Source organism: Cricetulus griseus, chromosome 3, assembly GCF_003668045.3.
Source record: "Cricetulus griseus strain 17A/GY chromosome 3, alternate assembly CriGri-PICRH-1.0, whole genome shotgun sequence".
Lineage (NCBI taxonomy): Eukaryota > Metazoa > Chordata > Mammalia > Rodentia > Cricetidae > Cricetulus > Cricetulus griseus.
In genome coordinates, this window is record NC_048596.1 from 273,088,129 (window position 1) to 273,115,371 (window position 27,243).

Genomic DNA, 27,243 nt, shown 5'->3' on the forward strand with positions numbered 1-27,243 from the left:
TGCCACCGACATTTCCTTCTGGCTAAGCTCAGTAGCCTCCAGAAAAGGCCTCTGGTCTGCATGTCCCCTATGGTCGGGTCTCAGTCTAGTAGCCAGTGACTCTTTTGAAGGTATAAATGAGGTGGTGGCACGTCTATCATCTAAGTTTCCTTATAGCGATGGTTGTGCCAAACGCCACGTTTTAAGAAACACTGACCCAAATGAATGAAGGAGCGGGTGACTGGATAAAGTGGGCACAGCAATGATGAAGGGTGGACCCCAAAGGGAAACCAAACCGAACCACAGTGGTATTGATTGACCGGGGCGGCACAGCGCGGCGAAGATGAACTTGGGCGAGAAGCAGAAGCGCGGGCACGAGGGGCGTGCACAGACCGCGGAGCTCGCAGCCTGCGGAGTGACGCCCAGGCAGAGGCAGGAGCCTCGGGGCGGGGCCGCGCGTCCTGAGCGCGCGTCAGGGCCGCGCTCCTGGGGGCGGCGCGCGGGACCGGGGCGCTTCCGGCAGCGGGAGGTGGCGCCGAGCGGGAACGAGCGGTGCGGGGAGCGGCCGGGGAGGCGGTGAGTGGCGCGGGGCTGCGGGGCGCGCGGGCCGGTTAGGTCTCGGGTTCCGCGGGGGACCCAGCGGGGTCCGCTGCGCGCGCTGGGGATACCTGGGATGGGTACCTGCGCCCGGAGACCTCGTGGGTCCGCAGATCCCGCCTGGGGCTAGGGAGGGCCCCGCGTGGAGCTGGTCTGGCTCCCCAGCGGGAGGGCGCAATACGCATCGTGCCACGCGTCCCTAACCACCGCGTGACGAAACTTGCTGGGTGCATGCAGCCAAGATGGCTGCCGGGGGACGGTCTCCACGAGGATGGACGCGCTCGATTGCCAGGTGACCAGGTGGCCCCTAGAAGCTGGGGCCCGGAGGTCGGCGAGGAGACCACCTGGTGGCCGCCCTCCAGCTCATAATCTCTTCAGACAGAACGATGGGCCCCAGATAGATGCGTGGGACCTGCACCCTCAGCTCCCACATCACACTGCAGAGCATCGCAGCTTCAGCAACCCCCAAATGGCAATGACCACATTAAGGTCTGTGCCTGCTGGGTTAGATCTGACTTTTGAGTTTATCCAGTGTTGCCAAATCCTTGATATTCTCTCCATAATCCCGATTTGAAAATTGAGGCTCAGAAGTTGAGTAACCCCGCGTAAAGTGTCACAGCTGGCCAGGGAGAGAGCAAGGCAATCCGAGGATGCCTGTATTGCTTCCTCGGTGTGCTCTCAGGGAAGGTCTTTTGAGAGACCTCATGGCAAAGCCTAGCTCTGCTGGCCTTCAGAGTTCGGGCACTTACCCAGGACCCCTTCTCCATAGTTTCTCACACTCCAGATTCCTCTTTTGCTGCACCTGTTTTGAATGCATTTCATCGGTGGGTCGCGCAAGGGGCTGCATGTCAGCTATTTATTTGCTTGATGATTCATAACAGTAGAAAATTACAGTTATGAAGTAGCAACGAAGTAATTTTATGGTTGGGGGGCCACCACAGCATAAACTGTATTAAAGGGTCACAGCATTAAGAAAGTTGAGAACTACTGCCTAGATGATTATCTCTGTCCATTTTCCAGGCAGAGGCGGGAGGAGGGGGCAGGCACACGGGTAAGCAAGGGGATTTTGTGGCTCCTACCATGTTGGGCTTAGGCTTGAGAGCTGTTTGGAGGACAAATGGAAGTTCCACAGGAAGTATCAGGACCTCAGCTTCCCCTTCTTTCCCTTCAGGACTGCAGTCCGCAAAAGTCACAGAAATGACAGTTTGGGAAGAGTTTGTCAGTTCCCACCCAGCTCTGATAAGGAATTGCTTCATCTGTTTATTCAAAGGTTAGGTGTGGGTTGCAGCCAAAGGTCTGCAAAATGTAGAGTGCATTTAGTTTTCTGTAAAAGTTTGGTAAAAACCCGCCTAATATGCAACAAAAGCTACAGGCTAAGAGGGAACATCCGCTTGTCCCTTCTAACTTCCTGCAAAGAAAGCTGTGAAAATAGCCAGGCCATAGTGAGTCAGAAAGTTCTGTCTGTGAGCTGCTAGATGTACAAGATAGGGACCAAACCCATTCCTCTGAAAGAGGACCAAGTGTTGATGGCTTGGCTGTCTCTCCAGCCCCTACTGTGTGACTGTTGCTTTCTGGTGCCTGAGAATGAAACAAAGTATCTGACTATCGCTGCAGAAATGGCAGCTTCAGCCGTGTGAGGAAGGAGCCTTTAGCTGTGGATAAGGCCAGTGTATGGTTTGGAGTTCAAGGTAAGAAGTCCATAGTAGTCTGCTTTGTTCTTTTTTTGTAGCTATTCATTAGAAAGTAAAAATTCATTGTTAGGAGTCTTATCAGTGGTGAAGTTTGTTTATCACTTATTATGTGTGTGTGCCCAGGTACTTCATGTGTACAAAGTTCAAATTTATTGTTTAGTTGATACTATTAATTTGTTACATCATTTCAGACTTTGGTATATATAATCTGTGAGTTGCCTTCCCCCCTGCCCCTCCCCCCTAAGTACTGAGGACCAAATTGAGGGCCTTGTCCTTGCTAAGGAGCACTCTGCCGCTTTGTTAAACTGTCAACCCCAAGTTGATTCTTTGTGAATGGTAAACCATTTGACTGAATATGTTCAAAATATTCTTTTAATTGTTGGGTAGAGCTACCATCTCAAGTAGAAATCAATATTTTTTTAAACTGGATATGGTTTCACGATATTCTGGGTGGCTTCGTAAACAGCCCCGGCTCAGAGGTGATCTTGAGGACTGGAACATGAACAAGGTTGCCTTGTCTGTCACCTGAGTGCTAATAGATGGATCTGCATGGGGGGTGGAGCCAGAGAAGCAGGGCTGACTTCTGTATCCAGCACCATCCTTGAAAGTGAGGCGTTTACAGCACAAACCCATTGCAACTGGACATGCTCTTATTAAAAGTTAGTATTTATTTTATGTATATGTGTCTAGGGCTGTATGTGATTATGGCAAGTTGCAGTCAGGTACCAGCCACTTGAGAATTGAACCCAGGTCCTCTGGAAGAGCAGTAAGAGCCATCTTACCATATTCTTCGAACTAGTAATTCTTTTCACAGAATATAACTTTCTTATCTACGGTTTAATCCCCTGAAAAACCACGACCATTAGGATGGACCACTGGGGGCAGGCGACTAGCTAAAGACTAAGCAGAAATTGGTAAATTGATCTAGCATGATTGTCCATTGCAGACATATCACCTCTTACATCAAAACTGTGGTAAGGACAGAACTGCCCAGGCTGTCACCTTGAACATGGGAAGATACCTCAGGAGGCCGTGAGGATTTAGCAGTCTGATGTTACATGGAAAGTCCCATGTCTGAACCCTAGGAACCCCCCAAACCGTGGACCACAGCAGCTCTATTGGGCTATTTCACACCTGCCCAGCCCCAAAGGAGCCAACCCAACACTAAGCCCCACCTCCATCTCCAGTGCTGGGAATGGAGCCAGGCAAGTGCTCAGCCACTGAGCTGTGTCCCCAGCCCTGGGCCTTTGCTTAACTTCCCCAAAGAGCAGCAGTTTTAGCCAACAACCTGTTTTCCCATTTAATATGATCACCATTGTTAATCTTTAGCCAGGGTTAAAGGTTTGTCACTGATTCTCCAAGGAAGTTCATCCTGTTCATTTTCTATGAAATTTCAGAGAACTCTTAAAAAAAAAAAAAAGGTAATCAAGTATGTTTTGGCATGTAACTAAGAGTTTGAAGTTTGGTATTTTTTTGCTGGTTTTTGTTTGTTTATTTTGTTTTGTTTTTTATCTAAGTTTCTTTTGCTGAGACACTTGTGAGGAGGATCTTTGGGAAGCTAGAGCAGCCATGCTCCATTCTCCACCAGCAGCCGCCAGTGGGGACAGCAGCTTTTTCCACTCCCCAGCATGGCTCTACCTTCTTTCTGTTTGTGAGGTCAATGTAACCCTCTACTTGATGATCCTACCACCTCTGTGAACTAGACTGGTTGTCCAGTTTCTTCATCAGAAAAATGGGATTTAAGGTGAAAAGTAATTCCTGCTTTGTGGGGTTAAAGAATCCATACTCCAAGTCTTATTTGCTTGGTCCAGTTCCCATTCTGTAAGTTGTCAGGGTTGATTCAATCCTTAGGGCAGGTCACAACTGTCCTCCCTATGCAGGAACCAGCATGGAAAAACAGGTCAGTAACAGCAGCTACAAGCTAGGGCATCACTGAAATATTTAGACTGCTCTAGCTCAGGTCTAAATGTCTTAACTCTGGGTCATCTGGTTTTTTGTTTGTTTATTTCTAGCTATGTTTCCCAACTGGCCTTAGGATGTTGCCAGTGTGCCTCTGACAGACTAGGTTTACCTCAGCTCTGCCCCTTCACAGTCTATGATGCAGTCCCTGGTCACAGGTGGTTCTCAAGGGAATAAAGATCCTGCAGCAAGTGACTTAAGTTCCCATTTGGACATTGCTGAGTTAGTGAACTGCCTTACTGTGCCGAAGGAAGTAATGGCTCCAAGGCTTAGATGGGGGGGGGGGTTGCTGCTGTGAGGACAGCTTTTAAAGTTGAAATAAAATGCTTTTTCTATTTTGGGGGGCCCACCACCCAGCTCCCATATGAATCAGACAGAGGCTTAGTCTTGCTTATGAATGTCTAGCCTTAGCTTGGCTTGTTTCTAGCCAGCTTTTCTTACCCATCTACCTTTTGCCTCTGGGCTTTTCCTGTTCTCTTATTTCTGTAAATCTCATTCTTACTCCATGGATTGCTGGGTGGCTGGTCCCTGACGTCTTCCTCTCCTTCTCTTGCTCATATTTATCCTCTCTGCATGCCAGCCCCGCCTATCCTTGCTCCTGCCTCACTATTAGCCAATCATCTCTTTAATTAGACCGATCAGGTGTTTTAGATAAGCAAAGAATCACAGCTTCACAGAGTTAAACAAATGCAGCATAAACAAAAGTCACACATGTTAAAATAATATTCTACCACATAAAGTGACTATTAGCAAATGTCAGTATTTAATTGGTAGGCAGAAATCATGTTTATAAAGATTCTGAAAATGTTGAATAGCGTGTATAAGTTTTCTAGGTAGTCAGCAGAGCTGAGATTTGAACTCGGGATTGGTTACGCCCACAAGTAGAAGTTTCTGTCTTCAGCCTTGCAGCAGTTCTCGTACACACCCCACCCTCCTCCTCCATCTAGGACTCAAGTTACACAACAGCTGGCAGAGATGAGGCGAGTTGGGCAAGGAGCTGAGTTTAAGTCAATTCACGGAACTAGTCCACAGGTTGACAGTGCCCCATCTCAGCAAACTTAACCTGGAGGCACGAAGGCGGTTGTGAAGGGAGTGCCCGGGGCCCAGCTATTGTGAGTTGGCCCTGGCCCTTGCCCTTGCCCAGCTGTATGCTGCCAGTGTGGTGTCAGGCAGGATGCTTCCCTAAAGGGGAGGCAGTGGTATTCTCACAGATGTGCTCGTGAAGATCTGGACTGCACTGTTGTAAACGTGAGGGGTCTGGTTCCCCTGTTACCCAATGAAGCTAAGAACAGGAGAAACAGTGGCAGAGACAAATGAATTTCACTGGCAACAAGCTGGTGAATTGGTTGGAAGGTGGAGGACTAACAGACTCCTTCTTCCCAGGATTGCAAATGCAAAACTTACTTGGCATTTCTAAGGGATCTAATCTTAGAGCCAGGTGGGTAGCCAAATGTTCCTAATTCTTTCAGTAACAAGTTCTCTTGATGTGGTTTTTGCAGTTGTCCACTAGTCCTCGGAGAGCAGAGATGCTTGGGGGGGAGGGGGCCGGAGAGGGGAGGGGAGATGGGGGGGACCCCATAACATCTAAAGAAACATTATGGTCAGGTTGAATGAGGAGGGGTATTCTTTGATATTTTCTCATTGTCAAATAAGAATAATTTTATTGGTTAATTATAATTCTTTGGCTAGAGTATCCAGACAGAAATGATGAAAAACAGGTTTCTAAGTGCCAGGAGCAAGTTAACTCAGTCATTGTTTCAGTTTGCGAGCTGATGCTGGCAGTGAGCTGACCCAGCCATCGGCCTCACTGTATAATGTGTGAGGATGTCGTCATCTTTGTGCTCCTCATTCTGGTTTGCATGTGACTTGGCTGATGTAAATTTTAAATCAGCTTGAGCCCATGGACATGAGGAGTATTTTAGAGCAGTGTGTGTGGATTCAAACACCAGTCAGCGCTAGCCCAGTCTCCAACAAGGTTTGTTGTTTTAGTGGTCTGACAGTACCTCTTCAGCAGGCTTGGATGAGGCCCAGGCACAGTGAGCTTGCTGTGTGAAGGGTCTCTGCGTGCACATTTGAAGAGATTAATGTAGGATATGTTCCATTATAATGTGTTTGCTTTTCAACTTGATGTTCTGCATGTTAAGAACGTTGGAGATGAGCCCAGGCCAGTGAAAAGCCTCAGTGGGCTTTGGCTGCATTTGTTAATTGTGTTGGTTAATGAATTTCATGAACCTTGACTAAGAGATTAAACGTTAGCACTAAGAAAGTTCCTGTCCCCTTTGAAAGCTGTTTTTGAAGTCTGGCACAGTGACTCAATAGGTACCTAGCGTTTAGCCTGAGTTAGAGTCCCAACTCCTGCAAGTTGTCCTCTGACCTCTGCACCAGGCCTTCCATGTTCATGTATGTGGGTGTGCACTTAAACACACACACACACACACACACACACACACACACACACACACACACGTGCAAAATGGATAAACAAACAAACAAAACTAAAAAGGTTACCTTTATGACTAAGCACTTATTGTGGGTGTCGCTGCAAACACCAGAGCCAGCAGAGAATCTGAGTGAGGCAAGAAGGAAGTCATGTTCAGCACAACTTTGAGAGCCTGACACCTGATAGTTTACTGTAGGCATATTTAAGCACAGTACAATTTTGGGGAAAGTTTTCTGGTGACAATTAACTCAATCCCATGTGCACAACAGAGCTTAAGGCATGACTACATAGAAATTCCTTGCACAGTACATGTGACATCTTCCTTAAAGGTGAGTGCTATACGGCGCTGAGCTCCTGGAGTTCATCTGAAGAGAGGGAGGAGAGATCATATGAGCAAGTCAGGTAAAGATCATGAGGGGGAAACCACAGAGACCACCAACCGACCCAAGCTAGCTGTAGCTCACGGACTCTGGACCGATACCTGGAGAACCTGCATGGGACCTAACTAAGGCCCTCTGAATGTGGGTGACAGTTATGTGGCTTGATTTGTTTGGGGGAAGGGGGAGGGGGAGGGAGGCTGGCAGTGGGACCAGGACTTATCCCAGGTAATGAACTAGCTTTTTGGAGCCTAGTCCGTATGATGGGTTACCTTGCCCAGCCTGATTTAGAAGGGAGGAACTTGGTCCTGCCTCAGCTTAGTATCCCAGACTTTGATGACTCTCCAAGGGAGGCCTTATCCCCTCTGAGGAGTAGATGAGGGTATGGGATGAGGGATGAGGGTAGGCAGGAAAAGGGAAAGGAGGGGGAACCGGGGTTGGAATGTAAAACTAGTTTAAAAAGAAAAGGAAAAAGAAAGGTGCATGCTATAGATTGACTATATATGGCATCTTAAGAGTCTGGGGGGGACTTGGCATGGTCTTGGTCATACAGATAGTGCAAAGGGCATCGGCCTGTAAACCATCTTCACTCCCAGCCTTTTGGGCAGACAACGGGTTATGTGTCTCTTTGAAGAGAGGACACTGCATGTTTAACATTGCTGGTTCCCTTCTGCTTATCTGTGAGCGCAAGGACATCTGTGCCTCCTACAACCTATTGCTCTTGCTGAGGACCCAGCAGCCTCACAGCAGCTCACACCATTTGTAATTCCAGTTCTAAAAGCAGCATAATGCTATAATTACTAATGGTCTCGATAGCTGACAACCTAAATTGTCTATGAGGCTGACTGAGAGTGGATGACTAGTAAAAGTTAATGGTTATTCATAGGCAAATGGCTTGAAATCCCTTTGCTTCTTAGTGAACTACAGAAGAAAAGTTTTAAATCTCACTTTTTGTCTCTCATAGAAACGGGTGTTTTTAGAAAACCAAGGTGCCAAATCTAAGTATTAAAATCACTCATTAAAAAAGATCCTTTAGTAAGAATTAATGCCGGTGTTGTCAAGTCACAATTAACCCCCAATTGACCAAAAATCCAGAAGTTACAATTCAGCTTTTGAAGTGCACAATGAGGCCTCTTGCCCCAAGTCATCCTTCTGGTGTGTCTGCTGCAGGCGAGCTAGCTTGATTGCATCACTGATCCCTATCCCAGGATTTCTTCAGACCATGAAACACGAGAAATCTCCCCATGTGGCATGGGAACCCGGTACCAGTGCTCACCATCTTCAGTCCTCCTATCAGCCGATAATGCCATGGGTGCCTCCTCTGCCTGCAGTATTCACTGCCACGGGCATGGAGTGTGGTCCTTTAATGTTCCTGGTTGTCTAGAGTGATTCATTTTTAGTAGTCTGGAGAACTGTCAGAGCCTCCGGTAGACTTAGCAAAGAGAATGTACTCCCAGTCCTTTGTCTCCTGTCTCCCTGGGGCACCTTTCCCTTGCCTCCAGTATATCAAGTTGAGATGTTCTTGAACATTCTCTGGTATCGTATATAATCTGTTCTTTTGAGGTATGGCATTTTTCATTATCTCTGCCTCCACCTGCAGTTTGGAGAATGTGTATCCCCTCCAACATCTTGAACTGTCTGTGGCTACATGACCATCCATGCTGTCTCCAGTGTCAGCCTGAGGCAGAGCAACAGCTCTGCCACTGCAGGCAGGCAGTGGCCTCTCCCAGTTGACTGAAGAACCAGGACCACTGACCATCAGGAACCTCTTGTTTCCTGGCTCAAGAATACTTCTCTAAAGAGTGGTTTGAACTTTGCCCAGTCTCAACCTTCAGGACAAGTCTATGACGGTTGGACAGCTGCTCTCTGCATGCTAGCCTGTTCAGGAATCCTGCTACCTCACCCACCCCACCCATATCCTGCTCCTCACAACAACCTCACTTCTTCTCCAAAGATATGTGCGTGGCTGGCACTCCCAGTCAGTCGGGATCAAGCATGCCAGGTAGATACCCCTGCAGCCATCTCCAAACATCCCTCAGGCCACAAACCCAGGTACCCTGTACCACCATCCAGCTGCTAGTTATTCATGCTGCTGTGGTCTGACCAGATGGGCAGGAGGACAGAGGTATGCCCACAATCCCAGGCAGCAACCCCCTTCCTTAGCCCTCTCTTGACTCAGAGTGAAGCTGGCCCAAGCAACATCTCAGCTTTGCTTCCTCCTCCCCCTGATACACATTGTTCCTGGGTACCAAGTACAAGAGCAGCTCCTGTTCCTGCCCATGGCTGACCCAGGTGAACTTGGGAGTCAGGGTGGGCGTGGGGGTGGGAGAAGAGGCAGGAAGGATGGTTATAAAAACCAACCAATTCCTGGAGAAAATGCAAGTGAAGAAAGTGAAAGCTATGCCTGGAGGTGGAAATTCCTACTTAAAAGGAAGCTTGTGTAATTGATCAGAGTAAATAATTAAGTTTTATCTGGCTTGTTATCAGCCTTGTCTCTGAGGACTCTGATGTGGCATTGCTGAGTAGTCTGGTGGCCTTTCTTTTTCTGGGAGTGGGAAGCACGGGTCACTGTGTCCAGTCTGTGCCAGTAGAGAGCTACTTGGACTCAGAGTGAGGGAATGGAGCCCTGTTTGTCCCCTTTGCCACACTAGCAAACCACACATTTAGTACTTCTCTTAGTGTGCTGGAGGTCAGCAGGCTGACTGGGTCAGCCTTCCACCTGGAGGCCCTGGGAGGAGCCTTTGCCTTTCCAGCCTCCCTTCACCTCCAGCTTGTAATTGTGTCCATTTATCCGGCTCCTATTGTGATCTGGACCTCCTCAGATAATCAAGTCATCCCCTCTTCTCACGGTCAGGGCTGACACCCTCAGCAAAGCTCCAGAACCATGGATGCAGCATTTGTCACTTCTGGAGACCAGGCTGTATGCACCTTGGAGGCCATTCTTCTGCCCCCAAGAGCAAGGCCATCCATGAGGCTTTGTGGTTTCTGAGGTTTGGCAGTTGAACCTGGAGTGTGAAAGTTACTGTGCAGGCAAAGCTGCCATGCTTCCCCCCTTCCTCTGTGGGTTGGGAGTGGCCTCTTAGAATCTTCCATCTGTTACGATATTCGTACTGCATGGAAAGGACACAGCTGTTAGGGGGAATGACTTACTCTAGCACTGGCCTGAGGGGAGAGCGTGTGTTCTTAAAATATCCACAATTATCCCTGTGTTTAAAAGACACAAAAACGTTCACTTCCTGGCCCATCTTTGTCCTTAGAGGGGACATTTGGTGGGGCCTCTGCAGTGTTCCTGTGGCTCCATCTTGTACTCTGTGAGGTTCTGATGTTGGAGGCCTTGCAGTATCGTGGACAAGGACAAAGGGGACCTCAGAGACACCAGTGCTCTATAGACAGTATCGTGGACAAGGACAAAGGAGACTTCAGGGACACCAGTGCTTTATAGACATTAACTTAACTGTCCTTTAAAAAAGCTGGTGAGAAAAGGTGATGTTGCTGGCCAGCCTCCTGGGGTCCCTCTCACCTTCAGCCATTTGACTGGACAGAATATTTCCTTTCCTTGAGTCTCAGTTTCCCTGTCTATATGGTGAACTTGTTGAACAACTCGTGTGTAAGATCCTGTGTAGTTCTTATGCAATACTGCCGCAAAGTATCCATTCTATTACAGTGGCATTATGTTGGTGACAATGTAGCCAAAATGTTGCTTGTACTTAATACATTGTACATAGTTTGTTGTTAAGGGCTGCACTTCTGTGAAAGCTACTTTTAAATTTTTGCCTTGTTATTTGTTTTAAGCATAAAGGACAAAGAGTGCTACAGAGAAAAATTAGGTCTCCTGTGTCCCCCCAGGGAACATCACAGTTCACTCCAACCTAGGGGATTCACAGGGAGGGCAGGAAGGAAGCATCAGCAGGACAGTCTCGTGTAGACCATGGCCAGTGCCTGCCCACCAAGCTGGAGGTTTGTGCCCTGAACACCCTCTGAGTCACGTGTCCGGCCAACTTTGTCCAGACTTAGAGTGTTTGCCTCAGAAAGCCTGTGTGTGTGTGTGTGTGTGTGTGTGTGTGTGTGTGTGTGTGTGTGTGTGTCTGTGTGTGTCTGTGTGTGTCTGTGTGTCTGTGTGTGTCTGTGTGTGTCTGTGTGCGTCTGTGTGCGTCTGTGTGTGTGTCTGTGTGCGTGTGTGTGTGCGTGTGTGTGTGTGTGTGTGTGTGTGTGTGTTAAAACTCTCCACATGATGTATCCTGTGGTGATATCTTTCTTGTACGAATAAAGCTTGCCCAAGGGTCAGAGAATGGAGGTTGCCACTAGCTAAGCATAGAGGTACAAAGGTTTACTGTGGGTCCAGAATAGAGATCGGAGGGACTTCATGAAGTAAGTGTAAGTGAACATCCAGGGACACGGTGGAAAGATTGTAAGAGCCAGTGGGTTGTGGTGGGGTGGACCTGCTGAACGTGCTGTCAGCTGCTGAAGGGGGAACCATGGGATAAGTAGCCCATGCCCAAGTGGTTGCACTGCACCCATGTGCATATGGGTAATAGTGACTGGACTCAGTATGTTTATATGTAGCATATTATATATACATATATATATTGTATAACTGTAGAAGAGCAGCTCATAAATTTGAGAGGGGAATGAAGAGGGGGGCGCAGGAGAGACTGGAGGAATGGATATAGTCAGGTATGAAGCTCTAAAATAAATAGACTTTAAAAGGCTACCAAATTATTTTTATACTTGCAAAGCTTTCCAGCAAAGGAATTTTCTGGAGACAGTAATAATTATTAAAGAGACTGGATTGTAGAAATTTTATTTCTTTGTTATTTGCATAATAAGCTTGTGGCTTTCAGCATACCATAAGCAAGTGGTAAAACACTACAGTGCGGTTCTGAAGTTACAGTAGAACTCAGAAATAAGTGAGCGAGCACTGGATAAAGTAATGGCCGTGAACCAGAAAGCAGGCATTCCCTGAAGGAAGGGGAAAGCGCCATTCTTGCTCTGTGGGGCTGTCAGGGCTGGTTGTTTGCATGCTTCCGGTAAACTGAAGACAATGATTTTTAATTTTTGATTCGTGGTTTATGCGTTGAACAGGCTGAAAGGATCTGCCTTCTTTTTCCGTTTTATAATCACTAACATTATTTATCATTATTTTTAGATTTATAATCTTGTGCATCATCAGGTACTTCCAGTGGGGATGACATTTGTTAGACCAGAACACAGTATCGTTGACATTCACTGCTTAGCTCAAAGGTCCATATACATGGAGGTGGGGCTGACATCAGGTGGCTTCCTCCGTCACTCTCCATTGATTCTTTTGAGACAGTGTCCCTTACTGAGCATGGACCTAACAGCTAGACAGACTGGCAGTGAGCCCTAGGGATCTAAACCTGGGTCCTCCTGCTGTGTGGCAGGCAGTTTATGGACTGAGCCATCATCCCAGCCCTTGTTACTTTAAAACTTTGTGTTTCTATCTTATCTAGAATAATTTTGGCTTTCCTACAGAAAAGGGAGGAGAGAGATATGGCAAATTCTTGAAGTTTGGTTGAGATGCATTGAGGTTTATGAACAGCTCGCTTTGGTTTAAAGGGGTTCCAGGTTGCAGCTTGGGGGCTGTATACACCCCATGGTAGCTATGGAAGTCAAAACTTACTTAAATATTGTGACATATTTTTGTGTGGCTTTTACAATGTGTTGTGTGTGTGTGTGAGAGAGTGAGTATGTATGTGATATATGGGAGCACTCGTAAGCACGTCAATGGCACTCCTGTGGGGTTGATTCTCCTCCCTTTGATGTAGGTTCCAGGAGTAGAGCACAGGTAACCATGCGAGTGTGTTAGAGCTTTTACCCACCGAGCCGTCTTTACACGCAGGTTGAGTGTGACTGCCAAATACCTTGCTTGTAGTAACAGTATCACCTCACTTGACTGGTCTTTCCCTTTTCAGGATCTGGGACAATGTCTGGGGAAGTGCCACCCAACATTAACATCAAAGAGCCTCGATGGGACCAAAGTACTTTCGTTGGCCGAGCCAATCACTTCTTCACTGTCACGGATCCTAGGAACATCCTTCTAACAAACGAACAACTAGAGAATGCAAGAAAAGTGGTGCATGATTACAGGTAGTGCTGATGTGTTTCCTGGCTTGCCGTGTAATGGTCGCCATGTTGCTTTTAAAGTGCTTCATGATTTTGCAGTAAACGAGTGCTTGCCAAAACAAAGACTAAATAGGGAGATCAAGTAGATCCCCAGAGCTGACCCTTCTCACAGACAGACAGCCAGAGCTGACCCTTACCACAGACAGACAGCCAGAGCTGACTGCTGCGTGGTAACCTGTCTGTGAGGTCTCTTTCCCTGGCATCCTGTACCTTTTCTCTAACACTACTGTCCCAGGCACCTTTCTGTCTTTGCATAGAAACAACAGTGTTCTAGAAACTGGCCCCAGAGAACTAGGGGTAGGGCCATTGCTGCTGAGAGACAGTCCTGGTGAGGAAGCCTTTATAGATGAGTATTCAAATGGGGGGAGTTCAGAGATGTCAATATGAGATGTACTCTATCAGCTGAGAGGAGACGCCACCTATGGGGGGGACAGTCCCTATGGGGGGGACAGTCGGCCTTCCACATTCACTCCTCTTTGCTTACAGTTTCCAAAATATTTAGGCATTAGGGTTGTAGGACTCTTTAATCCATTTTCCCAAACTTGAACATAGGCCTTCCCTTCTCCCTGTGACCTCTATTAACGTCCACGGCAACACATTCAGGAAAGCGTGAGTACCCCGTGGCATCGAGGATAAGAGCAAGTCAGGGCGCCTTAATCTTCACTGTTCAGAAACACTTTGAAACTAAGACTAGAGATATTAAAAAGATGGAGCAATTGCATTTCGCAACTAACAATATCCTAACCAACTTGAAACCTCTAACAAGACAATCTGATGAGAGGGTCTGCTTTTAATCCCATAAAGCACCGCGACAGCAGTTCACATTCATCACAACACTTCAGAATACAAAATAGGAGCAGGGGATGGCTCAGAGGTAGAGTCTGCACTCTAACCTTGCAGAAGATTGAAGTTCAGTACCCAGCATCCGTGTTGGGCAGCTCATAAACACCTGTTAGCTCCAGTTGTAGGGGACCCAACACCCCTGGCCTCTGCAGGTACCTGCACTCGTGTGAGCATACCTACACAGAGACACTGCTAAATAATTTAAATTTTTAAGTGTGGAGGGGGCTGGGAACACTCTTACTCAGAAGTATATGACAGTTATAGTTGTAGCTGTCATGCTACAAAGAAAGTCTCCGTACTATGGAGGCAACATTTCTCTCCTATTAACAGTTCCCATTAGTACAGCTGTGATCACCTAGAAGACCTAGAAAATAACTAAGGTTTTCCTGGAAGAATAGTGACTGTAACTAAGGCATAAGAAGAGTAATAGAGGGACAACACTTATCCCACCAGCAGTTAAGAAGGGCTGTTGTTAAAGTGGTGAGCGTGGTCCTCACTCTGCATGTAAGCAGGGCACAGCAAAGGCCTAGAAATCAAGCCCAATGCTCCTCACACCTCAGCTGATAGAAACCAGCCAACAGGAGGTAAACCTAAGCCAATTTCACATTCTCATACTGTACTGGCTGGTTTTGTGTGTCAACCTGACACAACTTTAGAGACCTCAGAGAGGAAGGAACCTCAGCTGAGGAAATGTCTCCACGTGATCCAGCTGTAAATCATTTTCTCAATTAGTGATCTATAGGGGAAGGCCCAGCGTATTGTGGATGGTGCCATCCCTGGGCTGGTGGTCCTGGGTTCTATAAGAAGCAGGCTGAGCAAGCCAGTTAGCAGCACCCATCCATGGTCTCTGCATCAGTTCCTGCCACCAGGATTCTGCCCTGTTTTAGTTCCTGTCCTGACTTCCTTCAGTGATGAACATTGATGCTGAAGTGTAAATCAAATAAACCCTTTCCTCCCCACCTTGCTTTTTGGCCCTGGTGTTTCATCACAGCAATAGAAACCCTAACTAAGACACATACCTTATGATAAATTCCTGCTGCTTTTTAAGACAAACTCAGACTCAAAAGCAAAAGGCAAAAGACATAGTTTTTGTGGCCACAACCTACAGCTTGGTTTCTGGAACCCTAACTAGGGGCAGAGAGGAAAGGAAGAAAAGACACAGATACAGGGCAGCTGGGATCAGGTGGTGATGTGGGCTGTGATGGAGAACGCCTACCAGGCAACCCAGCACCTCGGGTGTTTATTGGGTACAGCACAGAGGAGGGGCTGGCTGTGGTAGGTAGGGAGTCACTGTTGATGACTCTGAGGCTCTAAACATCCTGGAGGAGGAAGCCCAGGTGCTAATCTTTGCACACCCTGGCCACTCACACTGGGACCTGTTCTTTGCCATCCCTCTTGAGCCTGGCCCATATGGGGATCTGGCTTTGCCAATTGCTTTGGTCTTAGTCATGTACATCCTCTCGGGGCTTCCTCCACATCCTACAAACTCAGACTCAAGTGCAAAGGATAACAGTCATAAAAACATCTCATATTTTACATGGCTGTCACTTTAGAAAATTTACTCATTTATCTCTAATTTTGGCTGTGGGGAAGAGTTTTAATTATGAAGGCTTAGTCCCGAATTTACAAATGGAAAAGTGGAAGAATTAAAATCCCAAACTAAAATTAAAATCCCCAATAAGACTCACATTGTGGAATGATCTGTATAGTGTTTAGAGGACAACGTGCCTGCCCCCTTCCCAGTATGGAGGCTAGAAGTCTAAGTCATGGCACAGTAGGCTCACACTCCCTCTGAAGGCTTTCAGCAAGGATCTGCCTTGCCTCTTCCTGGGTGCTGGTGCCTCTGGGAATTGTTGTCGTCCCCTAACTTGTAGGGACATCCTTGGATTTAGTGACCATTCATCCAATAGGACTTCACTTTTGCTTATTATGTCTATAAAGTCACAACCCTGTTCTTCTATGTGGACATGGCATATAGGAATTACCATTCAACCCAATGTAGATGGTTTAGAAGAACGTTATATAAACAAGCGAAAAAATATTTACAAAGTATTGTTGAATAAAAACCATGGTTAGGGAGCCTCTGATTTGGGGTCATGCCTTAAACACCTTGGAAAATTGAAAAAGTATTTGCCCAAATGTTGCCAGTGGCAACAGCAGATAGGCCCGGGGGTAGCTTTAATGCTCCACTAAATTTGTATATTTTCTAAATCTCTGACAATGAGTATTTCTTTGATGAGAAAATCTGACAAATTGCACACCAAGCTCTTTATTTGTACCAAAGGGTCCCAAACTAAAGTTTGCCAACTGCAGGTTTAAAATGAAGTAACAACCTTGAGTGCCCTAACTTTGGTCCGGTTGGTTAAAAATAGTTGTTCCGAGTGTGCCAGATTCAGACTACAATATTAATATGTCACTTAAAACGATTAATATTTTCAAGTTGAATACTCCTTGATGTGAATATTGCTTTCTGTTGTTTTCCAAATTGCAGATAATTGAGGTGCAAGGGTCTCAAGTTCACTGTGGTGGTGTTTTGTTCTTGTGCTGCAGGCTGCCAGGAAGACCAGTGACAGAGCCCATGCCGTGTGTATGAGGCTTCGAGTTCGGCCCCCAGCACCCAAAACATAAACAATTTAAAAATAATTATTACCACCAGCGCTCTAACAGACCTGCCAGCTCCTTGTAGGCACAGTGAGGCTTCAAAAGCCATGAAGTTCATGGCAAACGCCTGAATGGAGCAATTGCTGGGGCTTCTTTCTGTTTTCATTTTCTAGACAAGGAATCATTCCTGCCGGCCTCACGGAAAATGAGTTGTGGAGAGCGAAGTACGTGTACGATTCGGCTTTCCATCCCGACACTGGTGAGAAGATGATCCTGATAGGAAGGATGTCGGCTCAGGTCCCCATGAACATGACCATCACCGGCTGCATGATGACGTTTTACAGGTAAGTTGCAGATGCCTGGGGCGCTTTGTTACTTTGCTATTGAGATAATATGAAGAATATGTTAATATAAATTTTACTGAAACAAATGTCACAGTGATTATGTTAACAAGAGTGAGCGATTCATTCTACAGTGTGTCAAAACATGTTGTACCCCATAAATATATCCAGAAAAAAAAAAAAAAACAGTAAATACAGGGCTGTCGAGATGGCTGAGTAAGTACAGGCCCTTGCCAGTGCCAAACCTGAACACACAGTTCGATCCGGGAAGCACTTAGTGGCTAGAGAGAGCCCAGTTATTGCAGGTCATCCTCTGACCTACACATGCATACAAAATAAATACAAATTTAAATTAAAAGTGGAACTTACAACAGCTGAAAATAAGATGAGGTGGTGGTGTGGCTTGCCTGTACCCACAGCTCTTGGGAGTCTTAAGAGGGTTGTGAGTGTGAGGCCAGCCTGGCTACCAGCTAACGCCCGTCTCAACCTAACAATAACAACAACCAAAGAAAGTAATAAAATGAGGTGTTGTTGCTTTAACATTAGGAAAGGCGTCATTTCATCTTTAGTTCTAATCTATTAAGTAGCACCTGGCATGATTCGTGAAATAAACATGTGTCTTAGCTGGGCACAGGGTCTCATGCCTGGAGTCCCAGCTTTTGGAGGCCATGAGTTTGAGATCATTCTGGGCAGACAATATAAAGCAAACAAATAAAATGATAATAATAAGTAAGTAAATAAACCACATCCATTGTATTTAAAGGTGTGTTTTGCCTCTAATGATGGTAAATCATGGGCTGTGGAGTGGCCCAGCCGTTAAGAGCACTCACTGGGAGTTGGAGAGATGGCTCAGAGGTTAAGAGCACAGGCTGCTCTTCCAGAGGTGTTACGATAAATCTTTCTGCCAAATGCCGCCTGAGCCCCACTGCCACATGTGCGCTTTATGCCAGCCGCCTGCCCGAGTTAGGCCCAAATGAAAACACAGAAACTTGTATTAGGTTCAAAGCTGCTTGGCCAATGACTAGGATTCTCATCTGTTAGCTCAGTCTCAATTATCATACATCTATATATTTTATAAGACTTATCTTATCGGATGCCTTATTGGCATCCCTCCTTGCCGGTGGCTCACATCCTGCCGCTGGAGGAGGCAAACAGGAAAAAGGGACACTTCCTGTTTCTCCTTCACTTAAATATGAGTCTCCTTGCTATGTCACTTCCTGCATGGATCAGCACTTCTCTACTACATTTCCCAGAATCCTCTTTGACTCTTAGTCCTGTCTAACTTGCTGTCTCATTGGCCAAACAGTATTTTATTTAACAATCAATAAGATACACAGTAGTACATTCCCCATCACAGAGGTTCTGAGTTCAATTCCCAGCATCCACATAGTGGTGGTGGCTCACAGTCATCTATAACAAGATCTGGTGCCCTCTTCTGGCCTTCAGACATACATGCAGGCAGAACACTGTATATATAGTAAATCTTTAAAAACAAAAACAAAAAACAAAAAACACAGCATTCACCGGCTGCTCTTGCCGAGGACCACGTGCAGCTCACAACTGTCTGTAATTCAGTTCCAGGGGATCCAGCACCTTCTGGCAGACAGTGCACATACATATACAGAAGCAAAGCACTCATGCACATGAGATAAAAATAAGTAAAGCTTTTTTAAAAGGATACTGTGTTTAGAAAGAAGTTGACATTTCCCCTAAATCTTAGGCCTTAAAGAAAATGAGATAGAAAAAAAAAAAAAGAGTCTAGAAACAAATTCTTCTACTCTTTCTTTCTATAGACGCAGATATGTTTGGATGTCTGAATAGACATAAACATGACATAAGAAGAGCCAAGCTGCCAAGTGGTGGTGGCACACGCCTTTAATCCCAGTGCTTGGGAGGCAGAGGCAGGTGGATCTCTGTGAGTTCGAGACCAGCCTGGTCTACAACAGCTAGTTCCAGGACAGCCTCCAAAGCCACAGAGAAACCCTGTCTGGAAAAACAAAAACAAAACAAAAAAAAGAAGAAGAAGAGCCAAGCCCGTGTCACTTGCAAATTTGTTTTGTTTGCCCAAGAGAAGGGATCTTCTCAATCTACTGTAGGGGTCTCTCTGACCACCCCTCCTGTAGACAGCCCCATATGCTTCAAAAACTCCTGACACCAGCTATCAGAGTTAAATACCAATACATAATCAGGTAATAGGATATTTATTGGGGAAAAATGCCTTACCTAGCCAACTGACAGGAAAGCAGAGCAAGCCAAAGCAGCAGGGAAGAAGAGGGGCTTTTCTACTTGTGTCCCTGACTCTCAAACTACCCTAATATCCCCTGTCCATGCCCTAGGGGGTGTGGCCAGCTACACCTGTAGCCAGCCCCACGAGGTGTGGTCAGAGAGACCCCTACAGTCTACTCTGTGCTAGACTTTTTATAAATTTACTTCTTCATGTTAGAAACTGTTCTGGCTAGTTTTTTTGTTGTTGTTGTTTTGTTTTTTTTCCAACTTGACACAAGCTAGAGTCATTTGGAAAGAGACTTTCAATCATAAAACTGATCTGTAGGCAAGACTGTCAGGCATTTTCTTGATTAATGATTGATGAGAGAGGGCCCAGCCCATGGTGGGTGGCGTCATCCCTGGACTGGTGGTCCTCGTTTTATAAGAAAGCATCTGAGCAAGCCGTGAGAAGCAGGGCAGTAAGCAGCATCCTCCATGGCCTCCTCGTGAGGTTCCTGCCTTAGTTCCTGCCGACTTCCTCTGATGATGGACTGTGATATGGAAGTGAAGCCAAATAAATTCTTTCCTCTAAGTTGATTTTAGTTGTGATGTTTATCACAGCAATAGAAACCCAAAGACAAACCCTGTGAGATTGGTGATAAGGAAACTGGGTGTCAAAGTAGACAGTCTGTGGCTTCAGAGGTCTGCAGCCCTGGCTTCCTCCTGCTGAGTCTGCCTCCCGAGTGCTGGGATTAAAGGCCTGCAACACCACCGCCTGGCTAACATTGTCTTTCTGTCGAAGGAGGCTCATTGGTGCTAGAAGGCATGTGACAACTTCCTCTGTTTCAGGACCACACCAGCCGTGCTTTTCTGGCAGTGGATAAACCAGTCCTTCAATGCTGTTGTCAACTACACCAACAGAAGCGGAGATGCTCCCCTCACTGTAAAGTAAGGCTGCGGGGCTGACTGTTCTCTGTGAGCCTCTGCTTCTTAAGTAGCGATGCTTTAAACACATGGCTTGCTCTGTGCAGTCTCTCCTCCCTCTGTTGGAATAGCTTTCTGCTTTTGTTTTGCCTTCTCTGATGTCATCTATGCTATTAGTGGGTTGGTGCCGTCTCTCTTATATCCCGGGGAGGGGAGGTGCTGCAGAATGCCTGCCAGGCAGCCCTCAGGCCTGTCCTCTGTTGAATAACTCCCCTCAGGGCTGCCTGCGTGAGGCAAAGCCACCAGCCTCAAAGCAGAAGGGGCTTACACAGTGGTATGGCCTTTGTAGTAACTTTACTATGAAAGCACCTCATTGCTGGAGTCCAAAGAAAGCAATGAACTTATGAACTTGTCTCCTGTTTTAGAGTGTGTGTGTGTGTGTGTGTGTGTGTGTGTGTGTGTGTGTGTGTGCGCGCGCGCGCGTGTGTGAGTAAATTGTATATATATTGTATTATGTGTGTATAGAGAGACATATAATGTGTGTGTGTATGTACATTTGTCAAGCTGAGATTAACTAAGACTATAGATATAATTTGCACAACACTTGAGCAGAAGTCATTTTCCTGTTTATCTTTGAAAATGGCCTTTGATGCCCAGTATTCTGCTGTTATCAAATGGAGCACAGGACGTGGAAACTGCAAACCCCATCCCCCAGTGGTGGCTCCAGCTCAGCTGGACTGTTTTTATACAGTGAAATAACCTTCTAAGATTGTCCTGTTGCACTTTGCTTTTGACTTGTACAAATGTGACCCAAACACTTAGTCCTGAGCCTTTCCTCTGTCTGAGCTCTCTACACACTCACAGCTCCACTCCTGTCTGTCTGTCTGTCTGTCTGTCTGTCTGTCTGTCTGGAGTAGTAGCCCATCTTAGGGATGTGTTTGCTTTCCCTCTGGATTCCTACACTGATGGAGTGATCTCAGAGTTACCCTGCAGACTCTCCATTGCAATACACTTCTGCCTCCTCAGTTTCTTCAGATCATATGCTCGTGATCCCTGTCATACACCCATCATTTTACGTGCTGTCTTTGTTGTTTTCAGTGAGCTGGGTACGGCTTATGTGTCTGCAACAACCGGTGCTGTAGCGACAGCCCTGGGACTCAATGCCTTAACCAAGGTAATTAGTTTTACCTCCACGGCAGAGCATCTTAGCCTGTTCTCACCTGTCACTCTGGGTGCCTCTGTCACTTCTCGAAAGAGCTGCAGCCTTTTGGCTTTCTTGTAGCCATCTTTGGCTGCATATTTTAATTTTATCTTCTAGTGGCTTGGAGAAGGGTTGTAACTAATAGCATCAGCCAAGCTGGTCTCTTCCTGGCTCTACGCATTAAGTTCTAAATGCCTCTCTCTAAAAGACTCTCCTGAAATTTGGGGAGGGGGGTGCCTTGAAAAGGTAGAAGAGCTGGCTTTGAAATCAAAGTTCTGGGACATGTGGCTTCCAGCCACATGAACTAAGCTATCCAAGTGTCTTAGATGGGTGCATTGTCTCAGTATGTCCTCACCAGAGATTCAGAAATACCTCTAAGCAACAAGTTTCAGACCCCTGGGCCTGGCTCTGTGCGGCCAGGGCTGCAGTATTTTTAGAAGACGTAAGAATTTCCATTCAATGAGATGATGCTTCTTCTGGAATTATCTTTTCCACAGCGTGTCTCACCACTGATAGGACGTTTTGTTCCCTTTGCTGCGGTAGCTGCTGCTAACTGCATTAATATCCCGCTAATGAGGCAAAGGTAAGATGAGCACATATATGAGCTGGGGACTTGTGCCTGATAGGGGAGTTATCGTGGTGTAGATGAAATTATATAAAATCTGAGGTTTGCTTAAACATACTGTAGGGTGGGATGGTAAGGGCAAGCCCATCAGGGTCCTACAGCTTAGAATGCACAGTCTTCTACTTCAAAGGTGTATCTCTGGCCTACGTCATCTATCTACACAGAAAAAAAATTCAGTAAGATTGAGACCGGAGATGGAGGAAGCCAAGAGCTTCTTGGTTTTTCCCTTGGAATTTTCTCATGGGGCTTAAAGTGATTTTAATATCTATCTTTAAAAATATTTTTTAGAACTGACAGAAATTAAAGGAGGAGAAGAAAGAATAAGCACTTTGGACAGATAACGAAAGAACAGGGCAGTTTCAGGAGTTGGGCTCCTGGAGTTAGGAATTGTGTGTAGCTAATGAGCATCCAGCAAGGCTATGTTCGATTACTGTCTATACGTGGAATACTCAATAACACCATGTACTGTATGTGTTTCTGATCTAGAAGGTTGTTCAGGTTTGTGCATGAGCACAGAAATTAACCTTGCCCTTGAGCTACCATATCCACCCCTCAAATCTTATCATTAGGGAAAGGTACATCCTTCTGAAAGAGTCCTCTGCTATTTTCCCTTGTCCATGACAGGAGGATTGAAACTGTGCGTGGTATTTAAAAATAGACGTATCAGTGCCAGAAATGACACTTGAGTGGGAAAGTGGATGAAGGAGGCACTTGGTCTTTCTCAACAGAGTCCTCCTTCAGGATGCTGCCTGGAGCCATCTGTGAACCCCTCTGCGTGTGTTCTGCCCTTCAGGGAACTCAAAGTCGGCATTCCTGTCACTGATGAAAATGGCACCCGCTTGGGAGAATCGACCAACGCTGCCAAGCAAGCCATCACACAGGTGGTCATCTCCAGGATCCTCATGGCAGCCCCCGGCATGGGTGAGTGAGCTTGGAGGTCCTGCCGTGTGGTTCATGCCAAGCCTTTATGTATCGGTAAACAAAACGGCAAACGGCACTCCCCTTTGTGAAAACTACCTTCTGACGGTGGAGCCTGCAGCTGAACAAGTAGTTACTACGTGCTACAAAAGGGGCATCCTCTACCCTAATGCTTGGGGCTTTCAGAAGCGTCCCAGGTTTAGGATTGTTTGGATTTTAGAATATTTACATAAATATAAAATGAGCTACTTCTCAGGAGGCCCGAAGTTAAATTTGAAGTTTATTTATGATTTGTATACATTTTGTACACGTGGCCTGAAAGTAATTTCGTGCAATATTGCTAATAATTTCGTACATGCAGCAAACGTTGCGTATGGTAGGTATATATCCTGGCTCACGCGTGTGTGCTGAGAGAGGTGACAGTTTCACTTGGGACATCATTTGGTTCTCAACAAGTTTCTGATCTCGGAACATTTCAGAGCTGAGATGGTTTTTTTATGATTTATTTATTTTTGTTTTATGTGCATTGGTGTTTTCCTGCATTTATGTCTGTATGAGGGTGTCAAATCAGTTTGAGACGGATTACAGGTAGTTGTGAGCTGCCATGTGGGTGCTGGGAATTGAACTCCGGTCCCCTGGAAAAGCAGCCAGTGCTCTTAACTGCTGAGCCATCTCTGCAGACTGTAGAGCTGAGGTTTTTTGGTTAGGGATGCTTAGCCTGTGTGTGAGATGGTAATGCAAGCTAACGGGAGGGAATGCTGGGGATGGAAGATGCCAGGCAAGGGGGTGGGTAGGGATAAGGATGGGAGGGCCTCCTTAGCAGGGCTGAATCTGACGTGGAGTGGGCATCAGCAGAGGGGCAGGAGCATCCTTTTGTGAGGGAGGCACTCTGCAAAGGAGGAGAGGCAGAAAGGATTTTAAGGGGCCTCAAAGGCTACTTGGGCATCCTAAGCTCTTTTAGTCTGTGGAATAGAGCACCATGAAGAGTTTTGGACATGGGAATTTGTGATACGGGTGCTCTGTGAGACTAGATTAAGGGGTGCAGCCGTGGTGAGTGGAGACAGCTCAGGGCTTCCTTGGGACCATAGGCAGCAGGCCACGGCTAGTTGGACCAGAGTAATGCAGTACAGTTGATGAGAGAGAGAGCAGCGGGGTGGGCTGTAAATCTTAAGATGACTCCAAGTCCATGGAGACAGGAACTTTGTCCTGACGGTCCCTCTGGAACATGGGACAGTGGTAATGCTAGGACGGCTATTAGGAAATATGCATCTGGCAGCTACTCCATTATTTATATAGTGTGGGGTCAGCATGAGCAGAGAGAACATCTGTGTCATATTAGGACCCTTTGAGAATCTCCTATCTACTCATCGGGCCGCTCAGGGAGCCTAGAGAAGGCTCTTAGACACTCAGAACTCAAAGGGCCCTGAGTGACAGCATTCTTTGTAGGGAAAACGAAGAAAGAAACCAGGAATTCATGTTCTTGAACTTCTTTACCTAAGCTGCGTGTAAACAGCACTTGGCTATTACATACAAGGTGCTCTCAAATGAAGCATATCTGTCAGCTGCTGTTGGCCATTGTCTCATGATGCTGTGAGCGGGCCAGCTTGAATGAGCAACAAAAGTTGAGGAAAGGTACATAAAGGAAAGCTGAGGGCCATTCATCCTGCAGTTGACGCTGTGTGTGCACAGCTCGGCATCCAGAGCCAACCAGCACCAAAAGGAAGACGTGTATTAAACACCTTCAGGCTTTCTTTGGTATTCCCTCCACAACATGGTGTGCCTATTTGCTGTATTATTAGCTACATTTCACCTAGAGATGACGCCAACTCTGAAGGCTGGACATCCATGCACTTTGTAAGCCCCAGAGTCCTGGACCCAGTCTCCTGTAGATGCTGAGAGCAGTGATCATGCTGCATTTCACTAACTGGGGGAGATCAGCGTTATCTGATTGGCCCGAGGGGACCCGTCTATACTCTAGTTGGAGGCCAGTGTGGTCTGTGAAGGTATCTAGGGACCAGCATGCTTGTCACTCCAAAGAGAAGGCTATGGAGCCCCCAGCATCTGAGCCCTGATTTCCAGACTGCCTGGAAACAGTGTTGCGCCCCAGTTTCCACCCAGCTTCAGTCCGACATTTGCTTTGGTTTGAGTCTTTCGCTCTGCCAGTGTAGAAATAGCCTAAAAGTGATGCAGCTTCTTAGGGAAACTCAGCTGAAAACAGGTGTTGGGTAAAGATTTAAGTGACCCTGTTTTTCTTACAGCCATCCCTCCATTTATCATGAACACGTTGGAAAAGAAAGCCTTTCTGAAGGTAAGACCCATTCTCCTGTAATTTCGTGAGTCCTTCTCTTTCTTTTTCTTTCTTTTTTGAGACAGGGTTTCTCTACAGAGTCCTCATTGCCCTGGAACTCACTATGGAGACCAGGCTGGCCTTGAACTCACAGAGACCCACCTGCCTCTGCCTGCCAGAGTGCTGGGGTTAAAGGTGTGGGCCACCACACCTGCCTGTGAATCCTTTTCACTGCTCTTCCTACTTCACCTTAGTGAGTGACAACCTGAAGGTCAGTTTCCCTCGGACACTTCTGTAAATATGAAGATGTCTCTGAAAACATCTATCTCTCCACTCTCAGATATTTTGTACATGAAGACTTCTGTTATGGTGAGACAATGGGTGTGCTGTCTGTGTGCTCCGTGTGGACTCATAGGTCCGTGTGCTCCATGTGGGCCCCGGTAGGAAAAGGAAAGCCAAATGCTGAGTGGATGTGTCATACACACTGTATAATCCAAGAAAATACACTGCAAATAAACAGTGTGAGCACCTCACTGGGCCCCGTAAGGGACAGGAACACTTGGCCATGCCCTCAGAACTCCTGAGGACATAGAGAAGTAAAAACCCCAAGCTCTACTTTCTGAAACATCCAAGGTCTGTCACTCTAACGTGGCAATGTGCATTGGAGTCACTGTGTAGTGACAAAACGTCTCTGTTCTTGGAGCATTGTCAGAGGAAATCCCAAGACCTCACGATGGAGGCTTCTAAGAGTCTCAGCCACAAGTTAGCAAAAGGCAAAAACAGAAGCTGATATTGAAGCCACAAACCTATCGGCATGGCAGTCTGTCTCTTAGGTCTTGGTTACCGAGGGTCACCCACAGTCCACAAATGTTAAATGGAAAATCCCATACACCAGCAACACATATGTTTTCAGTTGTGAGCCTTTCTGAACCGTGCTCTCCCTCCTCTCTAGATTGTGAGTCAGCCTTTGTCCAGAGTGTCCACGCTGTTCCCATTATCGGCCTGTTAGTGACTCAGCAGTCACCTCACTTATCATGTCAGCTGTCACAGTTTCCTAGTACCTGTTTCTAAGTATCCCTTATTTCATGTAATAATGGCCCCAAAGGGCAGGTAGTGATGCTGGCAGTTTCATTATACTGTATAGTAATAATTCTTATAACTAGTAATTGTGTTATCAGTGATTGTCAGTTCCTAAGTGTCTCTGATTTATGTTAAGCATGGTCATAGGGAGGTGTGTATAAGCAGAGCAGAGTACATGCCAGGCTTCGTACCGTCCAAGGTTCCAGGCAACCGTGGGCTCTTCGGTAAGGGGAGGCCGCACCTAGAACACAATGAAATTGCGTCCTTTCTTGACATTTAACCTACTGCAATTTCTTGTTATTTTGGAGCTACATGAAAAGATTTTACTGAAGACTTCTTCTAGTACAAAGTTTAGGAAATGTCACCTTTGATAGTTTATATATAACTGACTCAAGACTTCTGTGTATAAACGAGCAGTTTATAGACAGAAATTGTGGAGACCCTATGATCATATGCAGTTTGCCAACAGCAATCTCTGTGGCTTTTGAATAATCTGAAAACAAACCCATGTACCCTCTTCTGCCAGCCTCTGCTTGACTTATGGGAACAGATTCAGACCCTGGGGGAGAAAACCTACAACATGAATTGAGCTCAGGGATGTAGGTCTTAGAAACAGTGGGGCAGGGAGGGACCTTCCCTCCTTCAGAGGGACCCACACAGCAGACACTGAGTTAGTGTCCTGAGCTGTTGTCGGCCAGCTCTGGTGCTGGGGAAGCACCAGATCTTTATGATCAGCACTCAGGGCATAGATTGGCCCATCAGCCTTTTCACCTGCTTGGTCCTCTCTTAAGGCCCTGGCATAGATAACTGAAAATAAGAGAATTGAAGAACATATTAGATAATGATCCCCTCCTGACAAAAACCAGTGGTACTGGCCTTTAAAAGTAAGACCAGGGCTGGGGAGGTGGCTTGCTGGTTAAGAGGATCCTCTGTTCTTTCTAGGGGCCCACATCCCTCTCCCAAGCACCCACATTCTGTAACTCCAGCTCCGGGAGATGCAGTGCCCTCTTCTGACATCCTGGGGCATCTGT

General features: G+C 46.5%; 1 protein-coding gene across 3 annotated transcripts in view; it reads left to right on the forward strand.

The window, feature by feature from the left end:
• The first annotated feature begins 423 nt into the window (after positions 1-423).
• Sfxn1 (sideroflexin 1) overlaps positions 424-27,243 on the forward strand; it is a 37,251-nt gene continuing 10,431 nt past the window's right edge. For 2 of the 3 annotated variants that reach the window (XM_027409885.1, XM_027409886.2), the window contains exons 1-8: positions 10,890-11,000; positions 12,977-13,151; positions 16,805-16,975; positions 20,027-20,125; positions 21,200-21,275; positions 21,800-21,885; positions 22,721-22,848; positions 25,104-25,153. In XM_027409885.1, coding sequence (XP_027265686.1) covers positions 12,988-13,151; positions 16,805-16,975; positions 20,027-20,125; positions 21,200-21,275; positions 21,800-21,885; positions 22,721-22,848; positions 25,104-25,153 — 774 coding nt within the window. In that variant the 5' untranslated portion in view covers positions 10,890-11,000; positions 12,977-12,987. Of the gene's footprint in view, positions 556-10,889; positions 11,001-12,976; positions 13,152-16,804; positions 16,976-20,026; positions 20,126-21,199; positions 21,276-21,799; positions 21,886-22,720; positions 22,849-25,103; positions 25,154-27,243 lie in introns of those variants that run through there. The other variant, XM_027409887.2, reaches the window with a different exon arrangement.